The 14,739-nt window shown below is 43.4% G+C and overlaps 1 protein-coding gene across 1 annotated transcript in view; it reads right to left on the bottom strand.

Moving 5' to 3' along the window:
- cntnap1 (contactin associated protein 1) overlaps nucleotides 1–14,739 on the bottom strand; it is a 109,066-nt gene that overhangs the window by 31,447 nt on the left and 62,880 nt on the right. Inside the window, exons 6-11 of the mRNA XM_068013083.1 lie at nucleotides 13,993–14,269; nucleotides 13,329–13,478; nucleotides 1,760–1,931; nucleotides 1,025–1,131; nucleotides 567–689; nucleotides 9–212 (exon numbers count right to left, since the gene is read on the bottom strand). Coding sequence (XP_067869184.1) covers nucleotides 9–212; nucleotides 567–689; nucleotides 1,025–1,131; nucleotides 1,760–1,931; nucleotides 13,329–13,478; nucleotides 13,993–14,269 — 1,033 coding nt within the window. The remainder of the gene's footprint in view (nucleotides 1–8; nucleotides 213–566; nucleotides 690–1,024; nucleotides 1,132–1,759; nucleotides 1,932–13,328; nucleotides 13,479–13,992; nucleotides 14,270–14,739) is intronic.

Raw genomic sequence — 14,739 nt, 5'->3', positions numbered from 1 at the left:
GTACTCACATGGACTATTTAGGAGCCTGGACCTGTAGCAGGAGAAGGAGATACTTTGTTCACAATACTCAGCTGCTAGAGTTATTGCCGAAATCTCCTCTTCTGTGTTGTTGTAATACTTGATCTGCCCCACAAAAGGTTTCTCCAAAGTTGAGCCCTTTACTCTGGTATCTTGCTGTTGCAGGTGATAAACTTTTGTCCAGGCTTTGTCCTCTGTCAACACAAAATCAGCAAGTGAGGTCCAAGCCCATCACCCCGATCCACCTCCCTCCACGATCCAGCATAGAAACAAGCTCTCCCCACCAACCCTGGGTGCAGTACCTGGTGTGTTGCTCAAACAGGGCGAGAAATTGCACCCCTCCAATCACTGAGCTTCCAGTGTCAGCCAAGGGACACAGGCCCAGATCCTGGGGTAACAGCACATCATAACCCAGTGATGCCCGACACAGGACCCGGTGACTGCTGCTGCAGGGCATGCCTGGTTCTGAGACACAGGTTGCCAGGATGTATGGTGCAAAGCAGAACTAGGCCCAGTAGAGGATGCTGAGAGACAATATAAATGAATACCTGTCATTGTGCAGTGAACAGTAAAAGGCCTCGATGGACCACTCCCATCAGGATCAATGGTGTAGTTCCCTGAAGTTCTGACACCCAGTTTTCTGTACCCATCACATGACTCTGGATAGAGGGCTTGTAATGGATTTAAAAATAGAATGCGAGGGAGGAGGAATAAAATGGCAGGAATGGAGTGGTATGAAGGGGAGGTAAAGAAAATCACAGTCATGAACCCACTCCAGGCATAAACATAAACATAGCCCCTCCAGCACCCAACCACACCACCCCCCCCCACCCTTCCCCCTTTTCCCTCCACAGCCTCCTACTTTCCTGCAAGTTACACATTTTGAAAAATGTTCCAGCTCATCATAGCGGGAGTAAAATTGCCCATGACAAACACTCCCAGGACAGGTACAGCACGGGGTTAGATACTGAGTATTATTACAGGTAGTTCACAAACCATTACTCACAGTTATGGCAGGTTGGGCCTTTATATCCCGTTCTGTCACAATCACATACAAAATTCTCTGATGTCTGCAGACAAATTCCTCCGTGTTCACACAAATTTGGGGTACATCTGTCAATCATGAAAAGAGGAAAAATAACTTAATTAAGACAGTATATGAAACCAAACAATTGATTCAATGGCAAAAAGGATTTTGGATACAGAAAGCTGAGTAACTGTACAGAGTCACTGTTTGTTCAAGGTGAGGGTCACTCACTGTGTAACTGTACAGAGTCACTGTTTATTCAGGGTGAGGGTCACTCACTATGTAACTGTACAGAGTCACTGTTTATTCAGGGTGAGGGTCACTCACTGTGTAACTGTACAGAGTCGCTGTTTATTCAGGGTGAGGGTCACTCACTGTGTAACTGTACAGAGTCACTGTTTATTCAGGGTGAGGGTCACTCACTGTGTAACTGTACAGAGTCACTGTTTATTCAGGGTGAGGGTCACTCACTGTGTAACTGTACAGAGTCACTGTTTATTCAGGGTGAGGATCACTCACTGTGTAACTGTACAGAGTCACTGTTTATTCAGGGTGAGGGTCACTCACTGTGTAACTGTACAGAGTCACTGTTCATTTAGGGTGAGGGTCACTCACTGTGTAACTGTACAGAGTCGCTGTTTATTCAGGGTGAGGGTCACTCACTGTATGTTGTTTCCTGGTTTTGATTCATTTTGAACCGCTCAATTCACCTACCTGTCTGTTATTCCACACGTGTTAAACAGCATCTCTGCATATCTTCCTAGTTTGCGTCGTTTTACTAGCTCCAGATCCACAAGAAAATTGTCCACGTGGATATGTTGCATGCAGCCATGGAACTCACCCAGATTAGAAAAACAACCCAAACTTTTCGTACTTGTGGGGCAGCCTGCAAGTGTTCAGAGCAGAAATTGATGGTATGTGTTAGTGTACAAGGAGACAGAAAAGAAGCTCAATTTTCAACAAACATCTTGTTTGAAAAGCCGAATGCACATGGCTGAAAAAGGACTTTGCAAACATCACTGATGCCTTGGATAAAGAATGAGGTTAGAAACAAATTGAAATGAAGAGGACATCGTGAAGCCTAAATAATCTTAACAAGTGAGAATAAGAGATCATAAATGAAGAGATTAAGAGGAATAAGGAAAGTGAGGAGAGAATGAGAGCGTCTCAACAAAAAATTAAAAGTGTTCTGCAGATATATCGGCAGGAAGAGAATTTTGTTAAATGTGAGGTGGTAACAGTGAGGAGAGAATAAATGGGAAATGGTGAGAATATTTAACAATGGCCTCATTTCAGTAAAATAAAAGCAAAATACTGCAGATGCTGGAAATCTGAAATAAAAACAAGAAATGCTGGAAATACTCAGCCGGTCTGGCAGCATCTGTGGAAAGAGAAGCAGAGTTAACATTTCAGGTCAGTGACCCTTCATCAGAACTGACTTAAAACGTTAACTCTGCTTCTCTCTCCACAGATGCTGCCAGACCTGCTGAGTATTTCCAGCATTTCTTGGCTTCATTTCAGTGTTTACAGAAGAGGAGGATGCTGCAACTGTAAATCTTGAATTGGTTAGGAACAAGAAGTATGAGAAATTTACAGTAAATTAGAACTTCCAAGGTTGCAGAGGGAAATGGGGAAGAATTAGCAGAAAATGGATATTGAGAATGGGTTTGCACCAAAAGACTGAAGCGTAGACAATGTCATAATATTCATTCTTAAAACGGAGCCGGAATTAATCCAGGGAATGACAGGCCAGTTAGTTTAACATCTGGGAAGAAAAATCTTTAAATTACTAAATATTTAAATGAAATAAAAATAGATTTCAGAAAGAAGATCATACTTAATAAACCTGAGGGGATAACAGACATGGTGATGGGGAATGCAGCAGATGCGGTGTTCAAGGACTTTCAAAAAGCTCACTAGAGACTAATGGAGAAGGGAGAGGCCAGAAAATTGGATTAAAACTGATCAGAAAGTACTAGTTAAGGGCAGGTCTTCAGAGTGGGTGGATACGGGACGTCCCAGTTCTCAGTCACTTCTGTTCACTATGTGTATCAATGATTTGGATAGAGGGCTAGAGGGAAAGATGTCAAAATTCGCAGATGATAAAATAGGAGGCAGAGTAAACTAATTCTGAGGACCAAAAAGATGCAAACGCACATTGAGGAATGGGGAAAATATGGCGGATGGAATTAAATGTCAGTAAGCGTGAGGCCGTACATCTTGGTGAAAATGTAAAAGAGGCTGAGAGATGTGGGGAGCAGAGACATTTGCGGTTTCAGATTTACTAAACATTGAAACAACTCAAGAGGATAAGGTCATAAAATAACTGAATTGGATTCTGGGCTTTTATGGCGGCAGAAATTGAAAATATTGAAATGTAATGGAGAATTTATATAAACCTCAGCAATACAACAATTCAAGACTGTGTGCAATTTTGGAATCCATACTATTGGAAGGATGTTGAGGCTTTAGAGAGGGAACAGCACAGATTCATGAGGATGGAGCCTGGTTTGAGGAAATATGAAGATAGACTTGGAATAGTGGGACTGTTTTTGTTACGAGAGATTACGGAGTGATTTGATAGGGGCATTTAAAATTATGAAAGGATGGGACAGAATAAATAGAACATTTATAATTGTCTATTTTAGATCCTGTCTTGTGTAATGAGACAGGGTTATTTTATAATCTTAATGAAGAATGAAGAGTGGTCATAATATGAAGAATTTCACTTTGTGATGGAGAATGACATACTTAAGTCTGAAACTAGAGTATTAAACTTAAATAAAGCCACACATAGAAATATGGGGGTGAGCTGGCTAAGGTAGATTGGAAAATTAGTTTAAAGGTATGACAGTAGATAAGCAATGGCAAACATTTAACGAAATAATTTCATAATTCTCAACAAATATATATTCCATTGAGAATAAAAACTCCATGGGAAAAATGATCCATCCATATCTAACTAAAAAGGTTAAGGATAATCTCAGATTGAAAGAAGTGGATTACAATATTACCAAGAGGAATAAGCCGGAGGAATAGGAGAATTTTAGTTGCCAGCAATGAATGACCAAAAATTTGATTAAAGAAAAAGATGAGAGAGTAAACTAGCCAGAAATATAAAAAATGATCACAGAAATTTACAGCACAGAAGGAGGCTATTCAGCCCAGTGTGTCCGTCCAGTCGACAAGAAGCCTGAACCCACTCTCCAGCTCTTGGTCTGGAAGCCTTGTAAGCTACAGCACTTCAAGTGGATATCCAAGTACTTTTTAAATGCTATGAGGGTTTCTGCCTCTACCAACCTTTCAGGCACTGATTTCCAGATCCCCAGCACCCCCTGGATGAAAAGATTTTCCCCTCAATTCCCCTCTAATCCTCCTACTTCTTACCCAAAATCTATGCTCCCTGGTTGTGGACCCCTCAAACAATGGGAATAGGGCTTCCTATCCACTCTATTTTATACACTTCTCTTTATGTCTCTCCTCAGCCTCCTCTGTTCCAAAGAAAACAACCCTAGTCTATCCAATCTTTCCTCATAACTAAAATTCTCCAGTCCAGGCAACATCCTTGTAAATCTCCTCTGCACCTTCTCTAGTGCAATCACATCTTTCCTATAGTGCAGTGACCAGAACTGCATGCAATACTCCAGCTGTGGCCTAACTAGTGTTTTATACAGCTCCACCATAATCTCCCTGCTCTTATATTCCGTATCTCAACTAATAAAGGCAAGTATCCTGTATGCCTTCTTAACCACCTTGTCTCCCTGTTCAGCCACCTTCAGGGATCTGTGGACATGCACTCCAAGGTCCCTCTGTTCCTCTACAGTTCTCAGTATCTGACTATTTATTGTGTATTTCCCTTGTCTTGTTAGCCTTCCCCAAATGCATTACCTCACACTTCTCCAGATTGAATTCCACTTGCCACTTTCCTGCCCATTTGACTAGTCCATTGATATTTTCCTGCAGTCTACAGCTTTCTTCCTCACGATCAACCATGTGGCCAATTTTTGTATCATCTGCAAACTTCTCAATCATACCCCTACATTCAAGTCTAAATCATTGATGCATACTGCAAAAAGGGACTTAGTGCTGAGACCTGTGGAACCCCACTGGAAACAGCCTTTTGGTCACAAAAACACCCCTTGACCATTACCCTATGATTCCTGCCTCTGAGCCAATTCTGGATCCAACTTGCCACTTTGCCTTGAATCCCATGGGCTACATCATATCCATATAGACTACATCAAATACATACCCTCATTGACCCTCCTACCAGCATCAACCGTCCTCGTTACCTCCTCAAACATTTCTACGTTAGTCAGACACAACCTTCCCTGAACAAATCCATGCTGACTGTCTCTGAATAATCTGTCTTTCTAAATGAAAATTTGTGTCCCTCAATTTTTTTTCAATAATTTTCACACCACCGAGGGTAGGTTGACTGGCCTGTAATTACTTGGTCTGTCCCTTTCTCCCTTTTTAAACAATGGTACAATGTTAGCTGTCCTGCAGTCCTCTGGCACCGCACCTGCAGCCAAAGAGGATTGGAAAATGATGGTTAAAGCCTCCACTATTTCTTCTCTTGCTTCCCTTAATAGCCTAGGATACCTTTCATCCAAGCCTGGGGAATTATCCACTTTCAAAATGTTAAATCCCTTAATACTTCCTGTCTCACGATATTAATTTCATCTAATATTTCACACTCCTCCTCCCTGATTGCAATGTCTGTATTGTAAGAACTTCTACAAATATGTAAAATGAATACAGTAGCGGAAATAAATGTGGGTCCTTTAGAGGCTGAGACAGAAGAAATAATAATGGGAAATAAGAAAATGGCAGAGACATTAATCAAATATTGTGTGCCTATCGTCTTAGTAGAGGACACAAAGAAATACCAAAATTAGGGAGAACCAACGGCCTAATATGACAGAGGGATTTAAAATAATTAATATTAGTAAAGTAGTATTGAAGAAATTAATGGGACTGAAACTTAAATTCCTGGAACCTGATGGCCTACATCCTCGTGTTCTAAAAGAGGTGGCTGCGGAGATAGCGGATGCACTGGTTGTGATCTTCCAAAATTCCCTAGATTCGAGAACAGTCCCAGTCGATTGGAAGTTAGCAAAAGTAACACCGCTTTTCAAGACAGGAAGGAGAGAGAAATCAGGCCTGATTAGCCTGTCATCGGTCGTCAGGAAAATGATGGAATCTATTATTAAGGAAGAGATTACATGGGATGAAGAAAATCATATTAGTCAGATTCAATATGGTTTTATGAAAGGGAAATCACATTTGATAAATCTATTAGAATTTTTTGAGGATGTAATTATCAGGGTTAAGAAAGGGGAACCAGTGGATGTGGTATATTTGGATTTTCAAAAGACATTCGATAAAAAGCCACATGAAAAGTTGTTGCACAAGTCAAGTTTTCAAGGGGGTGGGGGTACTATATCAGCATGGATAGAGGATTGGTTAAAGGACAGAAAACAGAGAGAAGAAATAAACGGGTCATTTTAGAGTTGGCTGGCTATAACAAGTGGGGTACCGCAAGGATCAGTGCTGCGGCTTCAGCTATTTACTGAGCGAGACTGGCAGAGTTTAAAAGTGCAGCGGCAGCAGGAAGGAGGGAGACTGAGCGAGACCGGCAGATTTAAAAGTGCAGCGGCAGCAGGAAGGAGGGAGACTGAGCGAGACCGGCAGAGTTTAAAAGTGCAGCGGCAGTGGGAAGGAACGAGACTGAGCGAGACCAGCAGAATTTAAAAGTGCAGCGGCAGCAGGAAGGAGCGAGACCGGCAGAGTTTAAAAGTGCAGCGGCAGCGGGAAGGAGCGAGACTGAGCGAGACCAGCAGAGTTTAAAAGTGCAGCGGCAGCAGGAAGGAGCGAGACTGAGTGAGACTGGCAGAGTTTAAAAGTGCAGCGGCAGCGGGAAGGAGTTTTGGAAAAAAAAGTCAACAGTGACATCACAGGAGAGCTGCAAGGTGATTGGTTGGTGGGTCACTGCTGTTAGGGAATAGCTCTAAATAGATGGGTAAGTATCTCAGGTAAGAAAAGTTTAAAGTTTATTTCAAATATAGTAAGTAGTGTTTTTTTTAGGGCGTTCTGTAGTAACGAGGACCAGGGAAGAAGGGTCCTAGAGTAACTGATATTATTGGACATTAAGATCTTCCGGAAGGTTTAATTTAATTTAAAGGGTTAAGTCATGGCAGGAGAACTCAAAGCCGTGGTGTGCTCCTCGTGCTCCATGTCGGAAGCCGGGGACAATTCCAATGCCCGGGACCAGCATGTGTGCAGGAAGTGTCTCCAGCTGCAGCTCCTGGAAGCCCGGGTTTCAGAGCTGGAGCGGCAGCTGGGGATACTGTGGAGCATCCATGACGCGGAGAGTATCACGGATAGCACGCATAGAGAGGTGGTCACACCGCAGGCTTAGACTCCACAGGCAGGAAGGGAATGGGTGACCACCAGGCAGAGCAAGAGGACTAGGCAGGCAGTGCAGGAATCTCCTGTGGCTATTCCCCTGCAAAACAGATATACTGCTTTAGATACTGTTGGGGGGAATGGCCTCTCGGGAAAGCAGCAACAGCCCAATTCGTTGCACCACGGCTGGCTCTGCTGCACAGGGGAGGAGTAAAAAGTGTGGGAATGCAATAGTTATAGGGGATTCAATTGTAAGGGGAATAGATAGACGTTTCTGTAGCCGCAAAAGAGACTCCAGGATGGTATGTTGCCTCCCTGGTGCTAGGGTCAAGGATGTCTCAGAGCGGTTACAAGACATTCTGAAGGGGGAGGGTGAACAGCCAGCGGTCGTGGTACACATTGGTACAAATGGCATAGGTTAAAAAAAAAAAAGGATGAAGTCCTAAAAGCAGAATATAGGGAGTTAGGAAGTAAGTTGAAAAACAGGACCTCAAAGGTAGTGATCTCAGGATTATTACCAGTGCCACGTGCTAGTCAGAGTAGAAATAGCAGGATATATCGGATGAATTGTACTGGTTCTGGGGGAGGTGGGACCAGTACAAACTGGACAGGTTACACCTGGGCAGGACCGGGACTGATGTCCTGGGGGGAGTATTTGCTAGAGTGGTTGGGGAGGATTTAAACTAAAATGGCAGGGGATGGGAATCTTTGCAAGGAGTCAGAGGAGGGGGGATCAAAAGACAGTAAGGGGAATAAGAAGAGTGATAGGCAGAGAAAACAAGGGCCAGAATCAAACAGGGCCACAGTGAAAAATAGTGGGAAGGGGACAAGTAATGTTAAAAAGACAAGCCTTACGGCTTTGTGCCTTAAAGCGTGGAGCATTCACAATAAGGTGGACGAATTAATCGCACAAATAGATGTAAACGGATATGATATAGTCGGGATTACGGAGACATGGCTGCAGGGTGACCAGGGATGGGAAATGAACATCCAGGGGTATTCAGCATTTAGGAAGGACAGACAAAAAGCAAAAGGCAGTGGAGTTGCATTGCTGGTTAAAGAGCAAATTAACGCAATAGTGAGGAAAGATATTAGCTCTGATGATGTGGAATCTGTATGGGTAGAGCTGAGAAACACTAAGGGGCAAAAAACGTTAGTGGGGTTGTATATAGACCCCCAAACTGTAATGGTGATGTTGGGAATGGCATTAAACAGGAAATTAGAGACGCATGCGATAAAGGAACATCTGTAATTATGGGTGAATTTAATCGACATATAGATTGGACAAATCAAATTAGTCACAGTACCGTAGAGGAGGAATTCTTGGAGTGTATACGGGATGGTTTTCTGGACCAATACATTGAGGAACCAACTACAGAAAAGGCCATCCTAGATTGGGTATTGTGTAATGAGAGAGGAATAATTGACAATCTAGTTGTGCGAGACCCCTTGGGGACGAGCGACCATAATATGATAGAATTCTTCATCAAGATGGAGAGTGACGTAGTTGATTCTGAGACTAGGGTCCTGAATCTTAGTAAAGGAAACTACGAAGGTATGAGGCGCAAGTTGGCTATGACGGATTGGGAAACGTTACTTAAAGGGATGACGGTGGATAGGCAATGGCAAACATTTAAAGAGCACATGGATGAATTGCAACAATTGTTTATCCCTGTCTGGCGCAAAAGTAAAATGGGAAAGATAGCCAAACCATGGCTTACAAGAGAAATTAGAAATAGTATTAGATCCAAGGAAGAGGCATATAAATTTGCCAGGAAAAACAACAGACCTGAGGATTGGGAGCAGTTTAGAATTTAGCAAAGGAGGACCAAGGGATTGATTAAGAAGAAGAAAATAGAGTATGAGAGCAAGCTTGCGGGGAACATAAAAACTGACTGTAAAAGTTTCTATAGGTATGTGAAGAGAAAAAGATTAGTGAAGACAAATGTAGGTCCCTTACAGTCAGAAACTGGGGAATTTATTATGGGGAACCAAGAAATGGCTGACCAAATAAATGCATACTTTGGTTCTGTCTTCACAAAGGAGGACACAAATATCATACCAGAAATGTTGGGGAGCACAGGGCTTAGTGAGAGAGAGGAACTGAAAGAAATCAGTATTAGTAGAGAAGTGGTGTTGGGGAAATTGATGGGATTGAAGGCCGATAAATCCCCAGGGCCTGATGATATGCATCCCAGAGTACTTAAGGAAGTGGCCCTAGAAATAGTGGATGCATTGGTGGTCATCTTCCAAGATTCTATAGACTCTGGAACAGTTCCTACAGATTGGAGGGTAGCTAATGTAACCCCACTATTTAAAAAGGGAGTTCGAGAGAAAGCAGGGAATTATAGACCAGTCAGCCTGACGTCGGAAATGGGGAAAATTCTAGAGTCCATTGTCAAAGATTTTATAGCAGAGCACTTGGAGAACAGTGATAGAATCGGGCAGAGTCAGCATGGATTTACGAAAGGAAAATGCTTGACAAATCTACTAGAATTCTTCGAGGATGTAACTAGTAGAGTTGATGAGGGGGAGCCAGTGGATGTGGTTTATTTGGACTTTCAGAAGGCTTTCGACAAAGTCCCACATAAGAGATTAGCATGTAAAATTAAAGCGCTTGGGATTGGGGGTAGTGTATTGTGATGGATAGAAAATTGGTTGGCAGACAGGAAACAAAGAGTAGGGATAAATGGGTCTTTTTCCGAATGGCAGGCAGTGACTAGTGGGGTACCACAGGGATTGGTGCTAGGACCCCAGCTATTCACGATATATATTAATGATTTAGATGAGGGAACTAAATGTAATATCTCCAAATTTGCAGATGACACAAAACTGGGTGGGAGGGTGAGTTGTGAGGAGGATGCAGAGAGGCTTCAGGGTGATTTGGACAAGTTGAGTGAGCGGGCTAATGCATGGCAGATGCAGTATAATGTGGATATATGTGAGGTTATCCACTTTGGTAGCAAAAACAGGAAGGTAGATTATCTGAACGGCTATAAACTGAGAGAGGGGAATATGCAGCGAGACCTGGGTGTTCTTGTACACCAGTCGCTGAAGGTAAGCATGCAGGTGCAACAGGTGGTAAAAAAGGCAAATGGTATGTTGGCCTTCATAGCAAGAGAATTCGAGTACAGGAGCAGGGATGTCTTGCTGCAATTATACAGGGCCTTGGTGAGACCACACCTGGAATATTGTGTGCAGTTTTGGTCTCCTTATCTGAGGAAGGATGTTCTTGCTATAGAGGGAGTGCAGCGAAGGTTTACCAGACGGATTCCTGGGATGGCGGGACTGACGTATGAGGAGAGATTGAGTTGGTTAGGATTATATTCACTGGAGTTCTGAAGAGTGAGGGGGGATCTCATAGAAACCTATAAAATTCTAACAGGACTTGACAGGGTAGATGCAGGAAAGACGTTCCTGATGGTGGGGGAGTCCAGAACCAGGGGTCATAGTCTAAGGATACAAGGTAAACCTTTCAGAACTGAGATGAGGAGAAATTTCTTCATCCAGAGAGTGGTGAACCTGTGGAATTCGCTACCACAGAAAGCAGTTCAGGCCGAAACATTTTATGTTTTCAAGAAGCAGTTAGATATAGCTCGAGTCTAAAGGGATCAAAGGGTATGGGGCGAAAGCGGGAACAGGTTACTGAGTTGGATGATCAGCCATGATCATAATGAATGGTGGAGCAGGCTCGAAGGGCCGAATGGCCTACTCCTGCTCCTATTTTCTATGTTTCTACAGTGCATATTAGTGATTTAGATGAAAGGACCGAAATGTAATGTCTGCAAGTTTACTGACCATACAAAGTTAGGTGGGAAAGTAAGCTGTGAGGAAGACACAAAGAGGCTGAAAAACGACATATATAAAGTGAATGGGCAAGAACATGGCAGATGGTGTATAATGCAAGAAAAATAGAAAAACAGAAAATTCTTCAAATCTTGCGATAACACTAAATGTTCATGTTCAGAGGGATTTGGTGTCTTTGTACAGTTAACATGCAGGTACAGCAAGCAATTAGGAGAGAAAATGGTAGGTTGGTCCTAATTGCAAGGAGGTTGGAGTACAAGAGTAAGGAAGTCTTTCTGCAATTGTACGGGGCTTTGGTGAGACCACAGCTGGAGTAGTGTTCAGCTTTATCTCCTTTTTTAAGGAAGGATATAGGCATTGGAGGCGGTACAGAGGTTTACTAGATTGGTTCCTGGGATGAAAGGGTTGTACTATGAGCGATTTAGTAGAATGAGCCGACACTCTCCGGAGTTTGGAAGAATGAGAGGTGATCTCACTGAAACAGAAAAGATTCTGAGTGGGCTTGACAGGGTAGATGCTTAGAGGCCATTTCCCCTGGCTGCAGAATCTAGAACACGGTGGCACAGTCTCAGAATAAGAGGTTAGTCATTAAGGACTGAGATGAGGAGAAATTTCTTCACTCAGAGGGATTTGAATCTTTGGAACTCCCTATTCTGGAGGACTGTGGATGCTCCATCATTGAGTATATTCAAGGCTTACATCAATGGATTCTTTGGGATATAAAGGAATCACGGGATAAGAGGATTGGCTGGGAAAGTGGAGTTGAGGCCAAAAATCAGCCATGATCTTAATGAATGGGGAAGCAGGCTCAAGGGGCTGAATAGTCTCCTCCTGCTCCTATTTCTGTTCTTGAACAGACCGTTTTCAGAGATTGGGGGTCTAGAACGAGGGAACAAAGATGCAAGATTAAATTTAATAGGTTTATGAGCGAGCAAAAGAAACTTTTCTTCACAGAGCATTAAGTCTGTGGAATTCTCTATCAGAGTTAGTGACTGAAGCATTTAACATTGCAGAATCTGTGAGATGTGTGAAGGAAAGGGGGATAAAGGGATCTGGGGACAGGGTGAGTATATAGGATTAGAATACTGTTCATGCAAGATAAACACCAGTACAGACTGGTTGGGCTGAACAGCCTGATTCCACGTTGTAAATAATTCTATGTAATGTGTAACATTTAGGTTGCGGTAATATTGATATCTGTTAATGCTGAACACATCTTGGCTCCCAATTTTTTTTTTAATTCTTTCATGGGATGTGGGTGTCACAGGCAAGGCCAGCATTTATTGCCCATCCCTAATTACCCTTGAGAAGGTGGTGGTGAGCTGCCTTCTTGAACCGCTGCAGTCCATGTGGGGTAGGTACACCCACAGTGCTGTTAGGAAGTGAGTTCCAGGATTTTGACTCAGTGACAGTGAAGGAACGGCGATATAGTTCCAAGTCAGGATGGTGTGTGACTTGGAGGGAACTTGCAGGTGGTGGTGTTCCTTTGTGTCAGTTACTCTTGTCCTTCTAGGTGACAGAGGTCGTGGGTTTGGAAGGTGCTGTCTGAGGAGCCTTGGTGAGTTGCTGCAGTGCATCTTGTAGATGGTACACACTGCTGCACTGTGTGTCGGTGGTGGAGGGAGTGAATGTTTAAGGTGGTGATGATCAAGCGGGCTGCTTTGTCCTGGATGGTGTCAAGTTTCTTGAGTGTTGGAGCTGCACCCATCCAGGCAAGTGGAGAGTATTCAATCACACTCCTGACTTGTGCCTTGTAGATGGTGGACAGGCTTTGGGGAGTCAGGAAGTGAGTTACTTGCTGCAGGATTTCCAGCCTCTGACCTGCTCTTGTAGCCACAGTATTTATGTGGCTGGTCTAGTTCAGTTTCTGGTCAATGGTGAGCCCCAAGATGTTGATAGTGGGGAATTCAGCGGTCCTAATGTCATTGAATGTCAAGGGGAGATGGTTAGAATCTCTTTTGTTGGAGATGGTCATTGCCTGGCATTTGTGTGGCGCGAATGTTGCTTATCTCTCAGAAAAAACACAGGAGACAAGAAATTGATAAAACAAGACACTGCCACCCACCTCCAAAGTAGTATTGATCGCCAGTCTGCACCCGCAAAGCATGGTTAATCCGCACAGGCGAATTCTCCCTCTCATCAATGACAACAACAACAGAATCCATTCGGGCCAGTAGTTGAACTGAGTGCCAGTGTCCATCAGTCAAGTTATGTCCTGACAGGGCAAAGAGAAAGCAGGTGCTGAGTCAGTCTGTCAGTAACTGAGTGGCTCCACACAATCCACCAGCTACAGCTTATTTTTCTATTCCACACAGCATCATTTTAGCCAAAAATTAAAATAATGAACCAGCTCAAGTACTGGAACAAATCAGCAATCTTTCTGTAAACGCTTCCCATTATCATTCCTCTTCCCCTGAAGTACTTACATTGCCTGAAACCGGGAACCTGAGCCAATGGCCCACTACTAAAGTACTGGTCTCAACAGTGTGTCAGTGGATCATATGCAAAGAAAAACTCACATATATGCATTCATGCAAAAACAGGCACGTAAACGCACACTTCCAGCAGGAGTCACTAGACAGCATCAGGAAGAGGTCTGGATACTGGGCTGTGCAGATCTGTGCTACACTACAGGAGGGCAGTATTGAGGCTCAGCTGCAAAGTGAGTGAGTGGAATAGAAATGGCAAATGACCCCAGTTGAAAAGTGGGGTTTTCCCAAATATTATACCTGCAGCAAACTCCAGTCCTTTCTTGCCAGTCTGTTGAAACGATATGTTGATCTGCCCTTTGCTTAAACTCATCTCCAGCCAACCAAGACCCTCAGAAAAGTTGCTGAAAAGAAGCAAACCACTTGTGTCGAAAGATCGGAAACTGAAGTTGACGGAAAGCTGGTTCTGCATTGACAGCCCTGGCACCTGGATAAAGCTGGCAGGCGATGAGAAGGTTATGGGATAAAACGCTTTGCCCTTATAGAGGAATTCACGGCAGTGAAACTGTACATCGCCCTGATCAAAGGAATGGAAAAACACAAACATTAAAAACACCACCTTAGATCCAACAGCAAGACCATTCTCTGCAGCCTCAAACCTAGTTTTAAAATTCAACTTAAACTCAATCTTCCTGTCAATATGGAACCAAGAACACAGAAAATAGGAGCAGAAATAGACCATATGACCCACTGAGCCTGCTCCGCCATTCAATACAATCATGACTAATCTTGGGCTTCAATTCCACTTTCCTACTCGTTCCCTATATCCCTGGATTCCCTGCGAGACCAAATATCTATCTATTCCAGCCTTAAATGTATTCAGTGATAGAGCATCCACAACCCCTGGGGTAGAGAATTCCTAAGACTCACAACCCTTTGTGTGTAGTAATTTCTCCTCGTCTCAGTCCTGAATGATTGGCCCCTTATCCGAGTCTGTGTCTCTGTGTTCTAGATTCCCTGACCAGTGGGAACAATCTCTCAGCTTCT

Source organism: Heterodontus francisci, chromosome 33 (assembly GCF_036365525.1).
Source record: "Heterodontus francisci isolate sHetFra1 chromosome 33, sHetFra1.hap1, whole genome shotgun sequence".
In the NCBI taxonomy this organism is placed as follows: Eukaryota; Metazoa; Chordata; class Chondrichthyes; order Heterodontiformes; family Heterodontidae; genus Heterodontus; species Heterodontus francisci.
Note: the sequence above shows the minus strand (reverse complement) of the source record. Positions and strands in the feature narration are given on the sequence as shown.